Genomic DNA, 22,667 nt, shown 5'->3' with positions numbered 1-22,667 from the left:
ACAAAACCAGCCAAGACACAACTCGGTCCGTCCCTTTACTCCCCCACGCCACACAGCAGCAGGTGGGCACAGGACCTACGTAAGGCACAGAGAGAGGGGAGACTTCAGTTGCTCTGTGCCCCTCCAGCCCCTCACTTTGGTCCGAGAGCTCCAGGGGCTCGGCCCCCTTTCTCCACCCTCCCAGCCATCCTGGGGACACAGAGCAGCCACCCGCCCGACTGTGGGACTTCAGAGGGTCTCCTGCAGGGTGTCAGGGACCCAGGGCTTTGAGTGGGCACGTCATTTAGGGCTGTGGTTGAGGGCCACCTCGCTGGGTTTGTCGCCTGTGTTGTGGATCTGCTGGGCAGAGGCAGTGTCAGGCAGCAGCACCTCCACGCTGTAGCTCACCTTCTTGGAGTGGAGGTAGCTGTAGGTGTTGTCAAAGCGCAGGACGTCTGCAGGAAGGTGGGGTGGGAGGTGTCAGGGACGTGGGGGGCACCCCTGGGAGACACCCAGCAGCCCAGGGGAAGGGGAAGGTGCTCACAGATGCCAGGCACGGAGCAGGTGAGGGACCCATCCTCTGGCACCATGTGGGAGTTGTAGCGTTGGTTGGGGTACACCTCGGTCATGTCTCCTGCCCGCTGCCGCTCCCCCGCCTTGGTCTTCAGGTACACCCCGAAGCCCACATCGGCTCCCTCCGACTTGAACTGCCACCTGTGCGGGAGGGGCCATGTGGTCCCACGGAAGGGCTGGGGGCGCCCACCCGTGCGTTCCCCACGGCGCAGAGCCCCCTCCTCACCTGAGGACGCAGCCAGGGAAGAGGATCTCGTACTCGAGCTGGTGGGACGAGCCGCGGTTGACCACCACCGTGTGCTCGTACTGCTGGGCTAGCTGGTCCCGCACGTAGTAGTGCTGGGGGATGTCTCCCCCGTAGTTGATCTGCAGGAGGGTGGAGATGGATGTGTGGGTGTGAGGGCACCACTTGTTCCTCCCCAGCAAGGAACCGGGGCGGGGGTAGAGGCAGAGCCTTCTCTCACCTTGCTCGGGCACTTGGGGTTCCCATCGGGGTCTGTCAGGGTGCCCCCGTACTCCACTGGGATCTGACTGGGGTCAATGTACTTCTGCAGTTCCTCCTTCCAGTTGGCTGAGGGGGTAGAAGTTGCTCCCTCAGTGCTGGGGTTTCAGGTTTAGGGTGCAGAAGGGGATGTGGCGCCCTGGTTTTGGCTTCCACCCTAGCAAGGGACACCCCGAGGAGGGGAGTCAGGACTCACATCCCAGCACCACGACCTTCTTGCGGGTGTCCTCGCTCAGGAGGTGCTTGACAAGGTTGTAGGCCACAGGGAAGATCTTGGGGGCTGAGGGGCAGAGAGTGGGCATCAGGGTGGGGATCAGCAGCCAGATGGGTGGGGTGGGAGCCTGGGGCTTGACTCACCCTTCACGATAAAGAGGCGCTTGAGGGACTCGGGGTAATTCTCCTCAAACATGGTCAGGAGCTGCAGGGTGGGGAGAGCTCTGGGTCATTTACCCCTGTCCTATGCACCCACCAGGGCATGGAGGAAGTATGGCAGAGTACAGGCTGGGACACCACCACCCCCACCCCAAAACACCAGGGAGGGGGTGTAGGATATCAGCAGGGATCTGCTCTTGTGTCATCCCTCGAGGCCATGAGTCAGCCTGGGATGGCCTCGGTCCTCAGCCAGGGAAGGAGGGGGGGGGGTCAGGCAGAGGGCCCCTCACCTCCCCATATATGTCCACAGCTGGCTTCCAGAGGTGCTTCAAGCCCAGGCCCTCGCAGTCATAGACCATCAACACCATCTCGATCTTCTTGCCCAGCTGAGATGGGAGGATTGGGGGTGAGGGCTCAGGTGGTGCCCAGCCCCTGCAGAGACCCACAGGATGGGAGCTTCTGGCCAGCCCCAGGGACAAGATAGTCCCTGGTGGGTTGGTTTCCCCTGGACAGAGCCTACTCCTGAGTGTTGGTGTAATGAGAAGAGGTGCCATGGGCTGGCATGGGTGCTGGGACAGGGACATGGGCTGGTGAGGGATGGAGAGATCATGGGCTTGTGAGGCTGGGGAGAACATCTGTGGACCAGATGTGGACTTCTGGAGCTGACAGGAACATTGTTTGTGGCAGCAGAGACAGGACATGGGCTGAGGATGTTGGGTGGTGAGGATGGACCATGGACTTGTAGGGCTTGCAGGCACGTGGGATGGACAGGATATGGACTTGAGGGGCTGGGGAGCAGCAGGGACATGGACTGCTGGGGGTGGAAAGGGTGTGAAGCTGCAGGGCCAGGCTCTAGGGCTGCATGACACATGGATTTGTGGGACTGTCAGGGACATGGACCTATAGGGCTGGGAAGGACATTGGCCGTTGGAAATCGACCAGACAGGGACTTGTGGAGCTGGCATTGACATGGTCTGTGGCAGGATGGACAGGAGGTGAACTTGATGATCTTGGAGGTCTTTTCCAACCTTAATGACTCTATGGCTTGGGCTGGTGGGGCTGGACCAGTTGTGAACCTGTAGTGCTAATGAGGGCATTGGCTGGTGGGGATGGACAAGACATGAAGTGAGGTTGGGAGAATGATGGTTTGTGTGGAGATGGAGAGGACATGGACTGGATGTGAACCTGTTGACCTGTGTGGAACATTTCGTTGTGGGGATGGAGCAGATGTGGACTTATGGGGTGGGTGGGGACATAGCTTGGTAGGGAGCTGGGCTGGTGGGCCTGGCAGGGGGTGGGCAGGCAGGTGCCCACCTTCTGGGTCTGCTTCTCGCACTCATGCCTCAGCATCTCACAGTCACGGAACTTGTTCTTGAGCAGGTCCTGCTTGGAGGCGGAGAAGAGCAGCCCCTTGGCGTCCAGGGGCCCAATGATCTCGTAGCAGATGGGGCTGCCCTCCCGGTCGTAGCCACACATGCCCCCTGACATGTACTTCCTGATCACCTGTGGGAGCACCAGGGGGGTTCAGGGGGACCACCTGGAGTTGGGGGGACAGTCCCCTGCAGGGCTGTGGACACCCACCTCTGGGGCTTCCCAAGCAATGATGTTGTCGGCGTCCATGTGCTTGCGGACCTCGATGTGCTGCGATAGAGTAGCAAAGCAAGCTGGGGACGAGGGGATCTGGGGACACCTCCATCCCACAGGATGGATTGTTCCCCATGGGCAGGTCACCCTTGATGGCAGAGAGGAGCTGACGAGTAGGAGGTCAACATCAGAGAGGGCTCCCCCCCTCCCCAGTAAAAGCTGGGTGTCCTCTCACCTTGCGGAGCATCACCTCTGCCTTGGCCAGGTCGAAGGAGCGTGCTGCAAGAGAACAGAGACCTCAACCACCAGCCCCCAGCTCCACGTAGGGACCCTCCAGGGGGTCTTCCAGCCCCTCCCTGCTGTGTCTCCCTCCGCCCAGGTTTACCTCGAAGCCATTTCAGGAGGTAATAGTCATCCTGGGCAGGCAGGGAGGTCAGCACATCCTGCAGGTTCTGGCGGAACTGTGGGAAGAAGGGGAACGGCTGCAGGCGTCCTCGCTCCCGCCCCAGGAGCCCCCAGGCTGGAAGTTTGTCCATCTCGCTCCCGTCTGTCTGTCCTCTCCCTCAAAAAAAGTCCAGCCAGGAGCGGGACTTGTCCATTGAGAAAAGGGACACCACATGTCCCACCCCTGCCGTCGAGGCCAGCCAGGGTGAGCGGCTGCTATCTGCCAGGGGACTGTCCCCAGGCCAGCCACCAAGTGCCAAGTGTCCCCACGCTGGTGTGAGTAGGAGCTGCCACCCACTGGGCTCCCCCCAGGAGGGTCGCACTGGACAGCCCTGCCCTGCAGGGACCAGGACCTGCCATCATCATCAGCATCCTTTGTGTTGTGTCCTCCTTGTGTCCCCCTGCTCCGGTCGCACATCAGAAAGTCACAAGCAGCCCAGAGCTGGCAGGAGGGCGACAAGGTGCAGAACTTGGTGGGAGGCAGGTTTGGGACACCCTGGGCACGTGGCCCCTGCACACCCTGGGCAGACTCCAGCCCAAATCTCCGTACCAGCCTGGGCCCTTCCTGTAAGGAGCCTGATTAGATTATCTGCCGCTGCATTTAGGTGTAATTAAACCCGGGATTAGCCTCTTCACACGGAGGAAAACAAGCCGCCGGCAGACGGGTTCCGCACCTCGCCTTCCTCGCCTGCCCCCGCCACCACCTTGGCACCGGGAGGGTTTCAGATCCATGCCCCATGCCTACTCCCACCCCCTGGCCTCCGGACCCCGCCAGGGTCATTGCCCGCGATGGAGTTTGGTTGGGTCGAAAAGGCAGCGATAAGATAAAGTCTCTGTCGTTGTCCTCTCAGTGGAATAAGCCCAGATAAAGCCTGGCACCTCAGTGAGGTGCCAAATGGAGGCATGGCATGGCCACTGCGTTGGGCAACCAGTGCTATGGTGGATGACCACCACCGTCTCGTCTTGGCATCCTTGGCCCCAGGAGCTGCCGCGGCAGTGTGGAAAGTTTCCCGGTGGGAAGGATGGGAGGGGGCTCGTCGGTGCCCGGTCTCGGGGGGCCAGGCCACTGGCAGGATGGTCCAGCTGCTGGGACCAGCCCCCAGGACCCACTCGGGAGGGCCCTTTCCCAGTGGGCAGCCCCGCAGTGGGGCTCGGCCCGAAGAGGAAGGAGGCTGGAGCAGCGGAAGCACCGCGGCAGCGGCGGGTGATGCCCGTCGCCGCGGGGGCAGGATGCGGCGGCGCAGCCCCGGCAACCCGGCCCCGCTTCCCCCCGCCGCTGCCGCCGCTCTCGGCTCACCTGGGCCAGCGTCTCCGCCTGCCGTGGGCTGAGGTCCCCGACGTGGCCGCTCATAGTGCCGGGCCCCGGAGCGGCGACGCAGCGGCTCTGCCGGGGCCCGGCCGGCGGCGGGTGGCGAAGGCTCCGGAGTTCCGCCCCCGCCACGCCCCGCCCGGCCCCGGCCTTGGACCCTGCCCGCCCGGTCAGTGCCCGCCCCGCCCCGGGCCAGGGGGCGCAGGCAGAGTGGGGGACATGGGTGTGGGGGTGCCGTAAGGGCTACCAGGGCCGTAGGGCATGCGAGGTGGCACGGGGGGTACGGGGACGTGGGGGCATGGGGAGGTACCGGGGGTGCAGGAGGCACAGAGCGATAGGGGCTGGGGAGGTGTGTGGGGGCTGTGAGAGCTGTAAGGGCTGGGGAGGGGTCCTGGTCAGGGGCCCCGTCCCCACCGTCCCTTCCCAGGAGTGCTGTATGTGACCCCTGGGGCTGTGCCTGTGCCAGGGAGCCGTGAACGTCCCGCAGTGCCCTGCGTGTGCCACGACCCTGTGGGTGTCCCACGGAGCCGCTGTGTCCCTTGGGACAGTGGATGCTCCACGGAGCCATGTGGCTATCTCACAGAGCCACGTATCCTCCATGGATCACCCGTGGAGCCATCCATCTTCCACGGAACCACTGAGCATCCCACGGAGCAGCCACTTTGGAGCTGTGGATGCCTCATGAATCCACCTGTGTCCCCTGAAAACAGTATCCCCACGGACACCCCACAGAAGCCCTGCACCTCCAGTCCCACCTCGGCATCCCCTCCCGTGTGCAGTGCTCACGGCAGCAGCCCCCAGCCCCCCAGTTTTGGGCTCTTCCACCAAATTCGTGGGAGCCCCACACGGGTAGCCAACATCCCTGGCCCATCCCAGGAGCCAGCTGGACTTCCCGGGCTGCTGTTGTTGGCCCAGCCAGACCCTTGGCAATAGGGAATTTTTGCCATGTGGTTAAACCGGCTCCGGGTGCCAGCCGTGGGCGGAAGGGCCCTGCTTGCCCAGCGATGAAATCCTCAAGGTTGCAACATGACCAAGGACTTGGGGGGACTTTGGGGACACACCCAGTCCTGTCCTGCAGGTGCCCAGTCCCTGGCCCCGGTATGGCCCCTGCCGAAACCAGGTCAGCGCCGGGGCCTGTGCAACAGCTAATCCTGCCGGTAAATCCCCCCTGCCGGCACATGTGCCAGGCACACGTGCCCAGAGCAGGGCCAAGACGGTGACCTGGCATGGCAATGACCGAGGGGGAGCAGTTGGATTTTGGGTTACTGGGGTATGGGTGTGGGCCTGTGTCACCCAGGCTGTCCCCATGCATGCCGTGGTCTTAGGGTGCAGGTGTGCGCAGGGCTGTGCGTGCCCTGCTCTCCCCATGGCCGTGTCCCCACGTGTGTGCCTGTCCCCATGGTACCCACCATGTCCCTGTGGTACTCCCGTGTGCATTCCTGGGGAATCAGTGCCGGGGGAACCGCAGGGGGCTGTGTTCAATGCCTGGAGCTGTCCCTGCCCCTGTTCCTGCCCCTCTCCTAGTGCCTCTCCCAGTCTCCCTGCTGGTCTTGGTCCCTATTGCCATGCCTGATACTGTCCCGGTGCCCAGCCTGGCCCTGGCTCTCGTTGCTGTCTTGACCCCAGTCTGCACTCCCTGTCCTTATCCTGATCTTTGTCCTAACCCTCTCCCTGTCGCTGTCCTAGTGCTTGTCCTCATCGTTTTTCTGGTACCAGTCCCCGTTCCATTGCAGGTTTCCAGCCCTTGTCCTAGCCTCAGCCCTTGTCCCTGTCCTGGCCATTGTGCCTGTCCCTGACCTCGTTCCTATCTCCATTCTGGTCCCAGTTCTTGTCTCTGCCCTTATTCCAGTGGCAGTCCCTGTAGCTGTCCCCATCCTTGTTCTGGCCTCTGTCCCTGCCCCTGCTCCTGGTGCCAGTCCTGTCTTGGTGCCTGTCTCTCTTCTGGTGCCTCTCTGCTTGTCAGAATCACAGAATCAGTCTGGTTGGAAGAGAGCTCCAAGCTCAGCCAGTCCAGCCCTTCACCCAGCACTGAAGGGTCAATACTAAACCATGTCCCTGGTGCCAGGTTCACAGGCATGGGGACTCCAGCGCTGCCCTGGGCAGCCTGTGCCAATGTTTGAGAACCCTTCAAGTGCAGAGATATTTCCTGAGATCCATCCTGAGCCCCTCCTGGTGCAGCTTGGAGCCCTTTCCTCTCCTCCTCTCACTTGCCACCAAGGAGCAGAGGCTGCCCCCTCCTCGCTGCTACCTCCCTTCAGGGAGCTGTAGAGATCAATGAGCTCTGCCCTCAGCCTCCTCTTCTCCAGCCTGCACGGCCCCAGCTCTCTCACTCTGCAGCCCCTCAGGGTCCTTCCTGCAGTGAGGGGCCAGAGCTGAGCGCAGCACTCGAGCTGTGGCCCCAGCAGTGCCAGCGCAGGTTGATGATCCCCTTCTGTCCCTGCTGCGCACAGTGCGGCTGACCCAAGCCAGGGTGACAGTGGCTTTCTTGGCCACCTGGGCACTGCTGAATCATGTTCAGTCGACTGTCAACCAATACCCCCGGGCCGCCCTCCGAGGGGCAGCTTTCCAGCCGCACCTCCGCGAGTCTGTAGCTCGCCGTGGGGTTGTCGGGACGCAGGTGCAGGACTCGGTCACGCTGAACCTCATGCAGTGAGCCTTGTCCCTGGTCCTATTTCGGTGCCGGTTCTGGTCCCTGCCCCACCCCTGTCTCCATGCCAGCTCTTGTTCGTGCCCCGGTCCTGGTTCCCATCCCTATCCCTGCCCCGGTCCTCGTCCCAGTCCCGTCCCCGCTCTCGGTGCCAGTCGATTGCGGACCCTCGGTCCCGCAGCGGTGCCCCAGCGGGTCCTCCGCGGCAGCAGGGGGCGCTGCGCGGCGGTGCGGGGCAGAGCGGAGCGGAGCGCGGCCATGGCGGCGGTGCGGGCTGCGCTGCTGGCGCCGCTGCTCGCTCTGTGCCGGGCCGGGCCGGGAGCGGGGCCGGGAGCGGGGCCTGCTGCCTGCGTCGAGGTGGCGGTGGCCGGGCCGAGGAACGAGGTCGGAGCGGCTGCGGGGCCCGCTGCCTGCGTCGAGGTGGCGGTGGCCGGGCCGAGGAACGAGGCCGGAGCGGCTGCGGGGCCCGGCGGCTCCTACAAGTTGCGCGGGGCCGTGCTGGGCGTAGGGAGCGGCCGAGGCGGCCTCGGGGAGGAGGAGGAGGAGGAGGAGATCCGCGGGCGGCTACTGCTGGTGAGCACCGGGGCAGGGCCCGACACCTGGTGGGGTGGAGGGGACTCTGGGCACCGGGACAGGACGGGGCACCTGGGGGGCTGAGGGGGACTGTGGGCGCTGGGACAGGGTGGGAATGGGGAAGGGGGCAGCAACGGGGCAGGGGCTACTGGGAGCCGTTTGGAGGGGGTCGGTGGGCATTGGCAGGAGAGGCTTTGGGCACCGTGGGGAGCTGTGGGAACTGTGATGCAGTGAGCACTGGAAGGGGCTGCGGGCACAGAGAGGGGAAAGGGCACCACTGGGCTGTGGGTACTGATGGCAGGGCTGTGGAGCTGGGAGGCAGTGGGCATGGGGGGAGTCCTGAGCGCTGAGCACCCGTCCTGGCTCTCCTAACACGGCTGTGCCCACCAGGTGGGAGATGCGGAGCCTGAGCTGGGTGCTGCTGACCCCTGGATTGGCGTGGTGCCCGTGGGTGAGGAGCCGGCCGAGGGCCCCCGCGGTGCCAAGGAAGAGTCCTTCACCGCTGCTGTTGTCAGCAAGGTGACTTCCCACCTGCCTCAGGGTCCTCTGCACCTGGCCCGGCTGCTGCCGTGGTGTGTGTTGCCGCAGAGCACCTGCTGGGTGCCACCCTTGCTGTATGCGAGAGGTCCTGGCCTGCGCTTGTTGACAGGAAAGCCCTTGACAGGGCTTCTGGGCAGTGCCAGCCTCTCCTGGGCTTCTCATCACTCTTTGCCCAGGGCAGGGTGGCAGAGGGTGCTGCCTGTGGTGTGGCAGCTGAATGAGTTGCCTGTCCTGCCCTCTGAGCCTGTGCCCTGTGTCTCTGCAGATGAAGCGAGCCCTGGTGCTGGGGGCATCGGCCCTGCTGATCCTGGCGCTGAACCAGAATGCCATCCGGGAGGTAGGGCAGGCCTGGCAGTGGGTCCCCAGGCTGCTCTGGTGCCCTGCTGACGCCTCTTGCTTTCCTCTCCACTGCAGCTGGATGTTTCCCAGCTCCTTGCCAAGCCTGTGATCGTGATCCAGTCCTCAGACAACGTCACCAAGCTGCTGGGAGCACTGCTCCGGTATGGGCTGGGCCAGAGCTGGGACTGTGCCCTGCCTGGCTGTGGCCGCCGGGGGCTGTGCTGGGGGTGGTCTCTCATATTGCATTCGTTGGGCTGGGGTCTAGCTGGGACTGAGAGATGTCTGCAGGGAGGGTCTGAGGCAGGCTCAGCAATTCCTCGAGGCCTGAGCCCTTCTGTGGGCCCCTACACAGTGGCAGGGACTGACTGTGGCCTTGGCCAGCATCGTTGGGACTCAGTGCAAATTAGCCAGGGCAGCTTGTTGGCAGTGTGGCACCAGCATCCCTGCTGCCTGCATTGGTGTGTATAGCAACCTCTTGCACTGCTGGTGTTTGTACCAGCCCCTTGGTGCTTCTTACCCCTGGTGAAAGGGTATTGCTGCCATGGGGGCACCTGGGGGAGCTGAGGAATGCAGCTGTGGGAGAGATCAGTGCAGGGTTGCTCAGAGGGCTGGGAAGGGGACACCTTACTGTCACCTCCCCTGCGTGTTCTCTGTCCCCAGTTTCTCTTTGCCCGTGGCTCAGTGTGAGCTGCCCATCCCTGTGGGGAAGGAGATGTTCCCTGGCAGCAGGGAATGAGAACAGGCTGCAAGAGTTGGGGCTCTTCAGTCTGGAGAAGGCTTTGAGGAGACCTTGGAGTGGCCTTCCAGATCCAAATGAGGCTACAGGAAGGCTGGGGAGGGACTGCTGACAAGGTCTTGTAATGACAGGAGGAGGAGAAGGAGTGGATTTGAACTGGCAGAGGGGGGATTGAAACTGGATGTTAGGAAAGGGTTCTTTAGAGTGAGGGTGGTGAGAGACTGGCACAGATTGAGGGTGGTGAGACACTGACACAGGTTTACCAGGGAGGTTGTGGAGCACAGAATCACCCAATATGATCAAAGATCACAACCTCCCTGGAGCTGTTCAAAGCCAGGCAGGATGAGGCCTTGAGTGACCTGTTCTAGTGGGAGGTGTTGGAACTGGCTGATCCTTGAGGTCCCTTCCAACCTAACCCATTCTGTGATTCTGGGGTGCTGTGGGCTGGGTCCTGCTGCACCCGCAGGAACTTCTCTTGCCTTCTGCTCACAGGGGGCTCCGGGCTACAGCCAGGATCACCTACCAGGCAGTGCTGCTGGAGAACCTGGTACGTAGGTTCTGCTCCTGCTCCTCATCTTTGCCTGTGCTGGTGAGAGGGCAGGGGTGTGACTCTGCCCACCCAAACTTCCCAGGCCAGTGGGGAGGCCAAGCTGCAGGGAGCAGGAGCCAGCTCCACGAAGGTTGTTGGTGCTGTCGGTGCTTTGGTTTCCCCAGAGACTCACTCCATGGGAGTGGGGCAGCTGGCAGCTGCCAGTGCTTCCTCCTGCCCTCCACCCAGTGTGGCCAGGTCGTGCCCACTCGCTTGGGCAGCGCTGGGAGTCTCTGTGGCCACCAGCAATGCTATCTCTTGCCTTGCAGGGAGTGACCCTCACCCTGTGGTCCACCTGCGGCCTCTCCCGAGGAGGTCTCTATGGGGAGTGGCAGGGAGTCATCTGCACGGGGGAGAACAGCTCGCAGGTCCAGGTGAGGGCTGCACTGCAGCTGGGGCTCCTGGCATGGGGGCAGTGGCAGCAGTGGGGCTGGCAGCGGTGCAGGGTTGCTGCCTGCCCAGCTCTGCTGTCCCCACAGAAGTACCTGCAGCAGCTGTGGAACACCATCCTGCTGGTGGCCCTGCTGCTCTGCACCGGCCTGGTGGTGCAGGCCCAGCGGCAGTCGCGGCAGGACCCCTCGGAGCAGGATGCTGAGGTGGGAGCCTCTCCTCACTCCTCCGCTCCTCACCAGGCTGTCTGGCAGCTGGGCGCTGACCTTCTGCTCTGCCCTGGCAGCTGGACCTGAAGCAGCACATTCGGCGGCGGCTGCTGGCGCTGGAGACTCGGCGCTACCACCCGGGCAGGGCACCGCGGGGCCGCGAGATGGACAGCTGTGCCGTCTGCCTCGACCAGTTCCACAGGAGCCAGGTGAGGGCTGGGCTGGCCCAGCTGCTGCTGCTGTGCTGGCAGCCCTGGAGCCTGGCCTGGGCACCACTTGGGGCCACCCATGCTTGTGCCATCCTGCTGAGCCTCCCTTTGCTGCTGGGGTGTCCCTGCCAGGGGATCGTTCCTGTCCCTGCCTAGGGATCGTTCCTGTCCCTGCCTAGGGATCATCCTGTCCCTGCTAGGGGTTTATTCCTGTCCTTGCTTAGAGATCGTTCCTATCCCTGCCTAGGGATTGTTCCTGTCCCTGCCTAGGGATCATCCTGACCCTGCTAGGGGTTCATTCCTGTCCTTGCTTAGAGATCGTTCCTATCCCTGCCTAGGGATCGTTCCTGTCCCTGCCTAGGGATCATCCTGACCCTGCTAGGGGTTCATTCCTGTCCTTGCTTAGAGATCGTTCCTATCCCTGCCTAGGGATTGTTCCTGTCCCTGTCAGAACATCACTCCTATCCCTGCCCCTGTCCATGCCAGGGGTTCACTCCTGTCCCTGCCAGGGGATTGTTCCTTTCCCTGCCAGGGCATCGTTCCTGTCCATGGGGCAGCACGATGGAGGCAGGTGGTGGACCCTCAAAGGTCGTCTTGTCCAAGCTCCCTGCAGTTAGATCAGACTGCCCAGGGCCACATCCAGGCTGATCCTGAATGCCTGCAGGGACGGTGGGGCTCAGATCGCTGGGACAGGGCCTCAACCCGTGCTCACTTCCACTCACGTCTGCCACCTGCTTCCCTCCTCGCAGTGGCTGCGGGTGCTGCCCTGCTCCCACGAGTTTCACCGGGACTGCGTGGACCCCTGGCTCCTCCTGCAGCAGACCTGCCCTCTCTGCAAGCACAACATCCTGGGTGAGAGCCGCCCCGGTGCCCGCCGCGCCCCCGGCAGCCTGTGTGTGTGCTGGGATGGGGGCTGGGGGGGTCCCGGAGCCCCCTGCCCAGGCTCTTCCGAGCCTTCACCTTCCATCCTTCTGCCTTGCAGGGAACTGCAGCGTGGAGAGTTAAGCTGCCCTGAGGGACGTGCTCCGGGGACCGCCCCTTGGCTCCTGGGCCAGCCCCATCGCTGCTGCGGGGCCAGGGAGGGGTGCAGGGGGTGCTTGGCACTCGCTGCTGGAGCGGCCTCAGGCCCGTGCAGAGAGCGGAGGAGCTCAGGGCTTTCTACCTGCTGGGCATCATTAGAGGGGTGGGAGGGGTCCGGGTGGTGCCAGGGGGCTGGGGGAGTGGGTGCCAGGTGAGGAAGCAGCGGGGGCACCCATGGGTGCAGGGGGGTGGGAGGCTGGCAGCGAGGTGAGCCCTGTACCAGCTGCACTCCTTCCCTGCCCACAGTAGTTTCAGTAAGGCTCTTGTGTTTCACCTGTAGGTGCCAGTGGCCCTGGTGGGGTGGGCAGAGCCTGGCAGGGCAGCCCAGCTGCGGTGTGAACTCCACACCCAGGTGGCAGATCTGACAGAGACAGGGACAGAGCTGTCAGGGCTGCAGGGTGCCCACCCTGGGGGGTGAAAGCTGTTATCTATACCAGCTTCCTAGAGAGGTTGGCACCAGGCGGCTGCAGCGCCCGAGCACAGGGCGTGTTTGGTTGGCATGGGCTCAGCTGTTTGAACTTGATGACTCCAACAAGCCCATGTGTGAACTCAGCTTGTGTGGGGACTTGTGTGGCCCAGCACGGGTGTGCTGTGGGGGCCTGGCTGGCTCCTGCCCTGCGTGCTGCCCGCAGGATGCCAGCCTGCAGCGCCGCACGCCTCTGTCTCCATTAAATGCAGAGCAAGGACAAGCTGCCCTGTCTGGTGCTGGGGCTCCCTCTGAGGCTTGCAGGGTGGTTTGGGGTCACCTCACATGAGTGGCTTGGTGGCCCTTGTGGTACTCATGGCTGTTGGCAGCACAGAGCCATTTTCCTGGGCTGTGGCTAAGGGCAGCTCAGGCTCCTTTCATGCCCAGCCCAGCTGGCACTTCCTTTTCCACTTCAAAGCAGCTTGGCCCCATCCCAGTTGCCACTCGGGAGCCCTTGGGAACAGTCTGGCACGAGCTAACTTGTGCTGTGCCCAGCATTGTCCATCTGCCCCCATGGCCAGAGCTGTGCCAGGGCCTCCAGCAGCAGCTGAGCTGCGGTGACACAGCTCCAGCGTCCAGGAACGTCCCTGCTGGGGGCTCCTTGCCTCTGTGTCCTGTGCTGTGTGGGGCAGACGCAGACCCTTGGCTGGCAGCCAGGACAAGCCAGCCCTGGCTTGATCCCTGCAGTGGGGCTTCTCCTGAGCCTGATGGGCCGAGGGAGAAGAGCAGGGTCGCACCAGCCCAGCCCTCCTCTGGGCCATGGGCTTTACCGCAAGCCACATTGCCCAACAGAGGGCCAGGGGAAGCTGCCTGGGCCTGCTGGGTGCCTCAGTGCTGCAGAAAGCAGTGAAGCAACAGCCAGAGCCTGTAGTCGGTGCCGGGAGCTGAGCTGGGCACTGTCCCCTGGGCTTCCAGCGTCCCAGGAAGCCTCCTGATGCGCTGTGAGGTGCTGCAGGGCACACCCAGCCTGGGCTCCTGCCTTGCTCTCGGCAACCTCTTTGCGGGGGGTGAGCATGGCTGGGAGGGGGAAAAATGCAGGCAGGGCCTGTCCCTCCCTCTGGCTTCATCAGGGCTCAGCTCTAGGTGCTTAGCTGGGAAGAAGCAGGGTTGGGCCTTGCCCTTGGGCACTGCCCAGGGTGGCTTTGGCCAGTGGCTGCTTTATTTGCTGGGGCAGAGGCTGCGTGCACAACCCCCACGCAAGTTTCCGTGTTGCAGCGGCAGCAGCTTGGCACAGCCCAGGGCCGAGCCTCACCAGCAGGACAAACAGTGCTGGTGTGTCCGGGGCCAGCAGGGTGCCCTGGCAGCTCTGGCACACCCCCAAGCACAAGCCTGTGTGGGGCCTGCAGGTGGGACAGGTCCTTGCTCTGCTCCAAGGTCCAGTGGCTTGTCTGTGGCAGAGGGTCCCTGTGGTCACCACGAGTCTGGACCTTGCCAAGGCTTGGGCAGACAGAATCAGATGGCATCAGGCTGGAAGGGACCCTCCAAGGGCATCTTGTCCAGCCCCCTGCAGCCAGCAGGGACACCTCCAACCAGAGCAGGCTGCACAGGGACACAGCAAGGCTGAGCCTGAATGTCTGCAGGGACAGGGCCTCAGCCACATCCCTGGGCAGCCTGTGCCAGTGTCTCACCACCCTCACTGGGCAGAACTTCCTCCTGATCTCCAACCTACCTCTGCCCTGCTCCAGTTCCAAACCCTTGTCCCTTGTCCTATCCCCACAGGCCCTTCTGAGCAGTCCCTCCCCAGCCTGCCTGCAGGTCCCCTGCAGGTACTGAAATGCAGCTCTAAGGTCTCCCTGGAGCCTTCTCCAGGCTGAGCAGCCCCAACTCTCCCAGCCTGTTCCCACAGCAGAGGTTCTGCCCCCTGATCATCTTTGTGGCTTCCTCTGGACCCTTTCCAGCAGGTCCATGTCTCTCTTGTGCTGGTGGCCCCAGGTGGGCACAGGTTATGGTCTCCAGTACCAGTGAAGACTGGGGCAAAAAGGTCCCTGAGTAGCTCAGCTGTGTCCTCAGGCTGGCAGCAGCTCTGGTGTGCAGGCTCTTGGTGGTGGGCACAGAGCAGGGGACTGGGCAGGTTCTGTGGAAGGCCTGAACTTCAGGCCAGGAGCTCCTTCTCAGGGGTGCCAGCCTGGGTGGGGGTTGTGCAGCTGTCTGCTCCCCCAACCTGCCCTCCTGCCTCGGGCTCAGAAACGTTTGGTGTGGGCAGAGCGTGGCTGGGGCGGGAGGAGGGGTAGGCAGGGTCTGCCCTTCCCGCTGGCTTCATCAGGGCTCAGCACCAGGTGCTTAGCTGGGAAGGAGAGGCAGGGTCGGGGCTTGCCCTTGGGCTGTGCCAAGGGTGGCTTTGGCCAGTGGCTGCTGGGAGGCTGCTGCTGGGTGCTGCCTGCGCGTCCCTGCGACCCTGCGGTGTCCACACTGCTCCAGCTGCTGGGCTGCCTGCAGGCAGAGGGAGCAGTTAGACGGGAGGAAGAAGAGGGAAACTCCTCAGCCTCTTCCTCTGGCTGCCTACTCACCCTGTGTCCTGCCCACTGCTCTCCCTGCCGGGCTGGTTGCTGAGCTGGCAACAGAGCTGGCTCTGCGGGACGAGCTGGGGGAGAGAAGAGAGGCTGAAGCTTCCCTCCCACACCTGGCTGATGGCACTCCTTAGCCTCTGCCCTGGGTGAGTACCACTGCTGAGTCTGTGCTGGGACTGATGTAAAGGAGCTGGGCATCAGTGCCAGGCACCTCCCTGCCAACCCCAGGTAAACCAGACCAGTCTGGTGGCACAGAAGCCCAGGCCCTGGCACACCACAAAACCCTGGAGATGGGGCTGAGCCAGAGGGGCTGGCCCAGGGAAGGGCACTGCAGCACCCCCTGGTGCAAGCCCTGGTGCTGCCCGGTTCATGCAGGTCACTCCCAGGGAGCTCCATGAGCTGTCCCTGGTTACAGCCTGGCATAGGGGACAAAGTGGAGTGAATCTGGCTCTGACCCAGCATCACCTTGGCTGCTCTGGCTGGTGAAGCATCCGGTGGGAGCAGCCGGCTGGAGCTGAAATGGGCTCCTGATGGCAGGATCAGCCCTGACAGCAAAGGATCCTAACCCCTGCCCAGCTTCATGCCCTTCTGGAAGCAGCATTGTCCAGCTGAGCCCCAGGGAAGAGCTGCTGAGGACACCAGGCAAGGTGCCCACCCCAAAGCCTTTCCTGTGAGGGCACACGACCAGGGGACCATCTCCAGAGGATGTGGAACCGTGCCAGGGGCCATGGGGTGAGCTTTGGGTACACAGAACCTGCCTGTCACTTGCACCCCCTCCCTGTGGTGGTGGCTTGGGTGCAGCCTCACCTTCAGCACCCCCTGCTCAGCAGCCACCTTCAGCTTGGCCAGCGCCGAGCGGAGCCTTGCGCTGTCCTGCTGCAGCACCTGCATGCGGAGGCTGTTGGCCTGCAGCTGCTTCTCCATGTCCTCGGCCACGTTCCCGCTGCCTGCAAGCACAAGAGGGCAGCCCTGGGGCAGGAGCTGGAGCACCGTGGCCACCCGAGCAGGGAGCACCAGCACAGCCTGGCAGGTGGCAGCTGGGACCCGGAGGGCAAGCAAAGCTCTGCCCAGCCCTGCTTTGTTTGCTGGGCCAGAGGCTGCACTGGCAGCCCCCGGGCAGGGAGATGTGCTGGGATGGCAGTGCCTTGGCACAGCAACAGGACAAAAGGAGCTGGACGAACAGTGCTCTGGCAGACCCCACCGTGTGGAGCCACAGGCACTGCTGCCCACTCCCTTACTCTCCAGCAGTGTCTTGGCAGGGCTGTGGAGCTCAGGGAAGAGCACCAGGAGCCTCTCCTGCTCCTGCAGCTGCTGTGTCTGCTCCTCCAGCTTGGAGATGTTGGCCTGCAGCTCCCTGACCGACTGCTCCAGGCTCAGCTTCTCCTGCTGCAGCTTGGCCAGCAGCTCCTGTGGGGCACAGCAGGGAGGTGAGGTTTGAGAGAGCTCCCCTAAGCCCTGGGGTGGGGGAGCTCTGTGGGAGGCCTCAGATCCCCAAAGAAAGCTCCTTCCCTTTCTTTACATGACAAGGATATCCCATGGGAAGTGGACAGTGACCATGTGCAGGGGCTCAGCTGCAAGGTCCTGGTGTGAGCCAGAAGCCACAGCTGCACCCATGGAGCATGGTGCATGCCCAGGAATGGACAAGCTGAGGCCATGGAGCGTCCTGAGGAGCTCATTGCCTCTGCTCCCCTCTGCCTTGGTCAGGGGGAAACCAGCAGAGACCCCTGGGCTGCAGTGGGGTGAGGGGAAGGAACCTTCCTGGGAGGGGATGGCCACATGGCAATGAGGGGCATTTGGGCTGGAAAAGCCCTCTAAGATCAGAGTCAAACCATTCTCTGGCTCTGCCAAGGCTGGTGCCAAACCATGGCCCTCAGCACCACATCTCCAGGGCTTTTAAACCCCTCCAGGATGGGGATTCAGCCACCTCCCTGGGCAGCCTGTGCCAGGCTTTGGGAGCCCTTTCAGAGAAGAAGCTTCCAACATCCAACCTAAGCCTTCCCTGGTGCAACCTGAGGCTGGTTCCTCTTGTCCTGTCACTTGTTCCTTGGGAGAAGAGACCAACCCCACCTGGCTCCAACCTCCATGAGTTGTAGAGAGCCAGAAGGTCTCCCCTCAGCCTCCTCCAGACTATACAGCCCCAGAGCTCCCTCAGCTGCTCCTCACCAGCCCTGTCCTCCAGACCCTTCACCGTCTTCATTGCCCTTCCCTGGACATGCTCCAGCCCCTCACTGTCTTTCTTGGTGTGAAGGGCCCAAAACTGACCCCAGGATTTGGGGTGCAGCCTCACACCACAGGTGCTGCCCTGGTCCTGCTGGCCACACTCTTGCTGCTCCAAACCAGGATGCTGGTGGCCTTCTTGGCCAGCTGGGCACAGCCTGGCTCATCTTCAGTCACCTGGTGACCAGCACCCCCAGGGCTTTCTCTGCTGGGCACTTTGCAGCCACTCTGGCCCCAGCCTGGAGCACTCATGGGGTTGTTGTGAGCCAGGTGCAGGACCCAGCCCTTGGCCTTGTTGAACCTCAGCCCACTGGCCTGGGCTTGTGGAGCCAGCCTGGCCCAGTCCCAGTGTTACCCTGAGCCATGGGGAAAGGTGGGGGACAGCAGCACAGCAAGTGGCTCCTGACGCCCCCGTGGCACTGCCGTGTCCTGACCTGCTGTGCCCGCAGCTGCTGCCCGCTCCGCTGCCGGCTCTCCTCCAGCTGCTCCTCCAGCTTGGCCTTGTCCTCCTCAGCCTCCCCCAGGCTGCCCTGCAGCTCCTCATGCTCCTGGGCCAGGCTGCTGAAATGCTGCAGCAGGAGCCTCAGCTTGGCCTGCAGAGACTGCAGAGGGCTGTGAGCCTGCATGGGGCTCTGCCGTGCCCGCTCCCCACCGCCCTCACGCCCAGCAGCAGCACCCACGAGCTCAGCTCACCCTCACTGCCCTCTGGGCAGCTCCAGCCATACCTCCTCGTGCCTCAGGATGCTCTGCACTTTGGCCTTCTCCTTCTCCAGCTGTACAGAGGTGCTGCTCAGCTCCTGGCCCAGGCTCTCCCGCTGGCTGCTGAGCAGCTGCACCTTCTCCTCCAGCTCCAGGACCTGACTCTTGGCCACCACTGTGGTCCTCATCTCCTCCAGCAAGGTGGTCTTGGTCACTTCTGGGGAGAGTGACAAGCACCCTTGGGCTGGGCTGGGCAGGGTGAGGAGAAGTTCCCCAGTAAGGTGGTTTACAGCTTCCCAGATGGCACTGGGTTGGAAGGGACCCTCCAAGGGCATCTTGTCTGACCCCCTGCAGTCAGCAGGGACACCTCCACCTACAGCAGGCTGCTCAGGGACACTTGGAGTCTGATCCAGGGATGGGGCCTCAAACACATCCCTGAGCAACTGTTCCATTGTTTCTCCTCTCCCTTTGTGCAGAACCTCTTATGTTTGAAGGGGTCCCACACCCCCTACAGGCCCTGGGGAAGGGGGCCAGGTGTGGAGGGAGGCCTGTGACCTTCTGCACCTCCACCAGCATGAGTCCACCCTGGTGCTGGGCAGTATCTGGGCACTGCAGCTAAGGAGGTTTGTGCTCCACCACCATTCCAGCAGCACCACCCCTGGCCCTGTCTGGGGGGAGGAGGGAGGTCTGTGGGTGTAAAACACATCTGAGGTCAGAGGCAGGCTGGGGGTGAGCCCCAGGGTCCTTACCCAGCTCCTGCAGCACAGCCTGCTTGGCTGCCAGCTCCTCCTTCAGGGCAGAGAATTGTTCTCCCAGCAGAGCAGCTCCTAAAGCAGCACAAACACTTCACTCATCCAAGGGCTCCTCAGGAAAGCCTAAACCAAGGAGGTAGCAGCAAGCAGGCACCTTCAAAGTGCCTTCCATCCAGTGCTTGTGCTTCAGAGGGAGGAGGCAGTGAGAGGACCTGGGCCACCAGCTCTTGCCCTCTGGGCTTAGTCCCACAGCAGGGAAAAGCCCTCAGCACCTACAAAAAGCACTGAGCAAAGCCCTGCTCGTGGAGCTGGGCCCAAGAGCTGCCCATGGAGCCCATGCTCCTCCTGCAAACCCCCTCGGGCCTGGGAGGGATGCTGGGAGCAGTGCTGTACCTCTCTGCAGCTCAGCCTTGTCCTGCTCCAGCCTGGCTATGGCCTCGCAATGTTCTCTGCTCTTTGCTGCCAGGCTCTGCTCAGCCTCCTTCCTCTGCTGCTCCTGAGTCTGCCTCTCTGCCTCAAGCAAGCGGGAGAAGTCCTCAGCCTGTCTCCTCAGCTCATCTCTCTGTTTCTCTGCCTCTTCCAGCTCAGCTTTCAGAGGGCTGAGCTGCTGCAGCAGCCTCTGGAGGTGTTTGCAGATGCGGGACAGGTCCCTGCTCTGCTCCGAGGCCCAGTGGCTCATGTCCACTGCAGACAGAGCCCTTCTGCCCGTGCTCTCCTCTGCCAGCTGGAACCTGCTGAGGGCTGAGGGGATGTTCTGGCTCTGGCAGATGCTGATGATGGCTTTGCCAACCTCACGGAGGCTGGCCTGGGCACTGGCACAGGTGTCACAGGCTCCCAGGGACGAGGCAGCCGCTGGTGTGGGGATGCTGTGGCTGCTGTCAGCCGTGCTGCAGGCGGCCCCGGGCAGGGAGCTGCCCCAGCTGTCCCTGTCTGGTCTGCAGGCACTCAGAAGCTGCAGGGGCTTCTTCTCAGGGGTCTCAGCCTGGGGGGTGGGTTGTGGTGGGGGCCTCTCCTTGACGGCCTTCTTCTGGTGGAGAGAACAGAAAGAGGTCCCGTGGGGGTCAAGCAGGGCTGGCTGCAAAGGATGCAGAAGGGCACAAATGCAGAGCTGGGAACCGTGAGCACGGGAGAGGCCTCGGGCACCCCTGAGCAGAGCCTGGCTGCATCCTGCCCACACTGCCCTGCACACCTTGGCCGGCAGCAATGAGGGCAGCCCTCAGGCTCCTCTGCTCCAAGCTCAGCCCCAGGTGTCTCACCTCGGCCAGGAGCTGCTGGTAGCAGGCTCCCAGTTTCAGCATGCTGCAGCAGTACCTCTTGGCCGTCAGCCCCACGGACAGGGAGGGTCCTGCTGCCTGCACCGGGGTCAGGGCCCCTTCGCTCAGCAGCTTCGCTGCGTAGCCTGTGCAGCTCTGGAGCAGCAGCAGCAGCCTTTTTGTGACAGAAACAACACACAGCTTAGAGCTCTGAAGTGTTTGGAGTGGGCAAAGGGCAGGGCAGACAGCCCAAAGGGCAGCCCAGCTCAGCCACCAGCCCTGGACAAAGTGGGGTTGGCAAAGGCGGGTGGGTATCAGCACTCCTGTGACCCACCTCCCCCCGAGGGCTGAATCACAGACTGTCAGGGGCTGGGAGCAACCTCCAAAGCTCATCTGGTCCAGCCCCCCTGCCAGAGCAGGACCACCCAGAGCAGACCACACTGGGACATATCCAGATGGTTCTTGAACATCTCCAGAGAGGGAGACTCCACAACTTCCCTGGGCAGCCTGTTCCAGGGCTCTGTCACCCTCACAGGGAAAAAAATCCTCCTCAGGTTCACATGGAACTTCTTATGCCTCAACTTCCACCCACTGCCCCTTGTCCTGGCACTGGGCATCACCCAGCAGAGCCTGGCCCCAGCCTCCTGGCTCCCACCCTGCACATATTTACAAACATGACTGAGGTCCCCTCTCAGGCTCCTCCTCTCCAAGGTAACAAATCCCAGCTCCCTCAGGCTCTCCTCAGAAGGAAGATGTTGAACTTCCTTCATCATTTTTGTGGCATATGAATGACTTCACAGAGCAGCATCTGGTGGGACACAAACCCTCCTGCATGCTGCTTGCAGCCAGCCCCCTGCAAGAGGCTGCCATGAGGCTCTCCCAGAGGACCAGAACAAGGGGCACAGCCTCAAGTTGTGCCAGGGGAGGTTCAGGCTGGATGTGAGGAGGAAGTTGTTGGCAGAGAGAGTGATTGGCATTGGAATGGGCTGCCCAGGGAGGTGGTGGAGTCTTTGTGCCTGGAGGTGTTGAAGCCAAGCCTGGCTGGGGCACTTAGTGCCATGGTCTGGTTGGTTGGGCAGGGCTGGGTGCTAGGTTGGGCTGGCTGAGCTTGGAGCTCTCTTCCAACCTGGCTGATTCTACGATTCTATGACCTGGGGCACCCACACTGCCCCTACCAACCCCCAACGGCCAGGGCCAGCAGCTCCCTGGGAACAGCTCCTCTTCTCAGCCAGAGTTGTGCTTGTTTCACTCAGGTTGCAAAAGCTGTGCTGTGCCTCCCAGGGCTGCGGGTGCCAAGGGCTCCTGGGCAGAGCAGCAGTTACCTGCTCCCTTGTGGCCACTGTTGGGCCAAGAGAGGAGCTGGGGGGCAAGTCTGAGAGGCTGAGGTGCTGGCACACTGCTTATGGAAACGTGGGGGAATAAAGCACCCCAAATGCTTCATGAAATGACAGAACTGTTCTGGTTGGAAGAGACCTTTAAGATTCAGCTTAAACCCCTCTTAGTGCAACTTGAGGTCATTTCACAGCTTCACAGATTGCATCAGGTCAGAAGGGACCCTCCAAGGGCATCTTGTTCAACCCCCTGCAGCCAGCAGGGACACCTCCAGCTGGAGCAGGCTGCACAGGGACACAGCAAGGCTGAGCTTGAAGGTCTCCAGGGATGGAGCCTCAGCCACAGCCCTGGGCAGCCTGTACCAGTACTTGAGCACTCTCGTTGGAAAGAACTTCTTACGTCCAACCTAAATCTATCCTGCTCCAGCCCTACCACCAACCCCCTCCTGGCTCCAACCTCCCTTCAGGGAGCTGTAGGAAGCCTGAAGCTCTGCCCCCAGCCTCTCACAGCTGCTGCTCTCCAGCCCTGTTCTCCAGCCCCTTCATCATCTCCACTGCCCTTCCCTGGACAGCTTTCAAACCCTCAGCGTCCTGCTTGGAGTGAGCGGCACAAAACCGCCCCCAGCACTCGGGGAGCGGCCGCAGCAGCGCCAGTCTCACCTGTCTATCACCAGCTCCAGCAGCACCACATGGCAGTGCTGGGTGAACTCGGGGTCGCCCTCGGTGTAGCTGTAGCGCTCCAGCAGCTCCCCCATGTCCAGCTCGCTGGACACTCGGTTGGGGAACTTCCAGGAGCGGACCCGCACGGCCCCGGCCCGGGACGCGATGTCGCCGATGGCTGCCTGCAGGTCCCGCAGGTCGGCTCGCAGGCTCTCCATGCAGCCGCGGTGGCCCAGGTGAGCCATGCTGCTGGGCTGGCGGCCGGCGAGCGGCTGCGGCAGCGACACCGGACCCGGCACGGACGGTAACGGCTCTGCGGGGGACGTGACAGCTCCCTGCAGGGCCTCCCGGGGCCGTGGGGCAGCAGGGGAGCGGGCGGCTGCGCAGAGCTGGGGGATACCGAGGGGAGGAGGCGCCGGGACCGGCGACACGGACGCGATGGCGACACCAGAGCGGCGGCGGCAACGGCAACGGCCCCCGCCCCGCGGGCACCGCTCCGCACCGAGCGCGCCCCCTAGAGGCCCCCCCCGGCAATGGTTCACTCCAGCTCCGCGCACCCCCCGGCAATGGTTCACTCCAGCTCCGCGCACCCCCCGGCAATGGTTCACTCCAGCTCCGCGCACCCCCCGGCAATGGTTCACTCCAGCTCCGCGCACCCCCCCCGGCAATGGTTCACTCCAGCTCCGCGCACCCCCCCCGGCAATGGT

General features: G+C 63.0%; 3 protein-coding genes across 6 annotated transcripts; 1 reads left to right on the top strand and 2 right to left on the bottom strand.

Moving 5' to 3' along the window:
* Positions 1 to 22: 22 nt before the first annotated feature.
* On the bottom strand, positions 23 to 4,897 carry SEC14L2 (SEC14 like lipid binding 2). The gene is made up of 12 exons (XM_064168419.1): positions 4,752 to 4,897; positions 3,396 to 3,471; positions 3,246 to 3,289; positions 3,008 to 3,067; positions 2,741 to 2,929; positions 1,717 to 1,812; positions 1,412 to 1,472; positions 1,251 to 1,334; positions 1,017 to 1,123; positions 779 to 918; positions 524 to 693; positions 23 to 434 (listed from the first exon to the last, which is right to left on the bottom strand). Exons 1-12 carry the CDS (start codon positions 4,803 to 4,805, stop codon positions 280 to 282), a joined length of 1,236 nt encoding a protein of 411 aa, XP_064024489.1. The 5' UTR covers positions 4,806 to 4,897; the 3' UTR covers positions 23 to 279.
* Positions 4,898 to 5,277: 380 nt separating this feature from the next.
* RNF215 (ring finger protein 215) lies at positions 5,278 to 12,764 on the top strand. Its single transcript, XM_064168638.1, has 10 exons — positions 5,278 to 7,983; positions 8,374 to 8,502; positions 8,789 to 8,860; positions 8,938 to 9,023; positions 10,091 to 10,145; positions 10,457 to 10,561; positions 10,667 to 10,783; positions 10,864 to 10,995; positions 11,745 to 11,847; positions 11,978 to 12,764. Exons 1-10 carry the CDS (start codon positions 7,669 to 7,671, stop codon positions 11,998 to 12,000), a joined length of 1,137 nt encoding a protein of 378 aa, XP_064024708.1. The 5' UTR covers positions 5,278 to 7,668; the 3' UTR covers positions 12,001 to 12,764.
* An 864-nt stretch (positions 12,765 to 13,628) lies between these two features.
* CCDC157 (coiled-coil domain containing 157) lies at positions 13,629 to 22,450 on the bottom strand. Of its 4 annotated transcripts, XM_064168164.1 has the most exons (10): positions 21,961 to 22,450; positions 19,973 to 20,144; positions 19,110 to 19,743; positions 18,714 to 18,791; positions 17,991 to 18,181; positions 17,700 to 17,867; positions 16,287 to 16,455; positions 15,856 to 15,995; positions 15,049 to 15,122; positions 13,629 to 14,971 (listed from the first exon to the last, which is right to left on the bottom strand). In XM_064168164.1, the coding sequence occupies exons 1-10, from the start codon at positions 22,203 to 22,205 to the stop codon at positions 14,722 to 14,724; spliced, it is 2,121 nt and encodes a 706-aa protein (XP_064024234.1). In that variant the 5' UTR covers positions 22,206 to 22,450; the 3' UTR covers positions 13,629 to 14,721. The 4 variants fall into 4 exon arrangements, with proteins under 4 accessions (XP_064024234.1, XP_064024231.1, XP_064024232.1 ...); XM_064168161.1 differs by having other exon boundaries at positions 15,856 to 16,455; XM_064168162.1 differs by having other exon boundaries at positions 15,856 to 16,455; positions 17,991 to 18,178.
* Between the last annotated feature and the right edge of the window lie 217 nt (positions 22,451 to 22,667).

This window comes from Pogoniulus pusillus, chromosome 30 (assembly GCF_015220805.1).
Source record: "Pogoniulus pusillus isolate bPogPus1 chromosome 30, bPogPus1.pri, whole genome shotgun sequence".
Classification (NCBI taxonomy): domain Eukaryota; kingdom Metazoa; phylum Chordata; class Aves; order Piciformes; family Lybiidae; genus Pogoniulus; species Pogoniulus pusillus.
This window is presented reverse-complemented; position numbering and strand designations above follow the sequence as displayed.

Bases quoted from the DNA above. Each gene is read 5' to 3' on its own strand.
- SEC14L2 (XM_064168419.1), bottom strand. From the start codon at position 4,805: ATGAGCGGCCACGTCGGGGACCTCAGCCCACGGCAGGCGGAGACGCTG. The intron at 2,930-3,007 runs GTGGGTGTCCAC...GTGCTCCCACAG, and splicing joins TTGCTTGGGAAGCCCCAGAG to GTGATCAGGAAGTACATGTC. The intron at 694-778 runs GTGAGGAGGGGG...CCTCCCGCACAG, and splicing joins TTCCCTGGCTGCGTCCTCAG to GTGGCAGTTCAAGTCGGAGG.
- RNF215 (XM_064168638.1), top strand. From the start codon at position 7,669: ATGGCGGCGGTGCGGGCTGCGCTGCTGGCGCCGCTGCTCGCTCTGTGC. The intron at 9,024-10,090 runs GTATGGGCTGGG...TTCTGCTCACAG, and splicing joins CTGCTGGGAGCACTGCTCCG to GGGGCTCCGGGCTACAGCCA. The intron at 10,784-10,863 runs GTGGGAGCCTCT...CTGCCCTGGCAG, and splicing joins CCTCGGAGCAGGATGCTGAG to CTGGACCTGAAGCAGCACAT.
- CCDC157 (XM_064168161.1), bottom strand. From the start codon at position 22,205: ATGGCTCACCTGGGCCACCGCGGCTGCATGGAGAGCCTGCGAGCCGAC. The intron at 20,145-21,960 runs GTGAGACTGGCG...TGTCACAAAAAG, and splicing joins CTGGAGCTGGTGATAGACAG to GCTGCTGCTGCTGCTCCAGA. The intron at 18,792-19,109 runs GTACAGCACTGC...GTGCTGCTTTAG, and splicing joins CAAGGCTGAGCTGCAGAGAG to GAGCTGCTCTGCTGGGAGAA.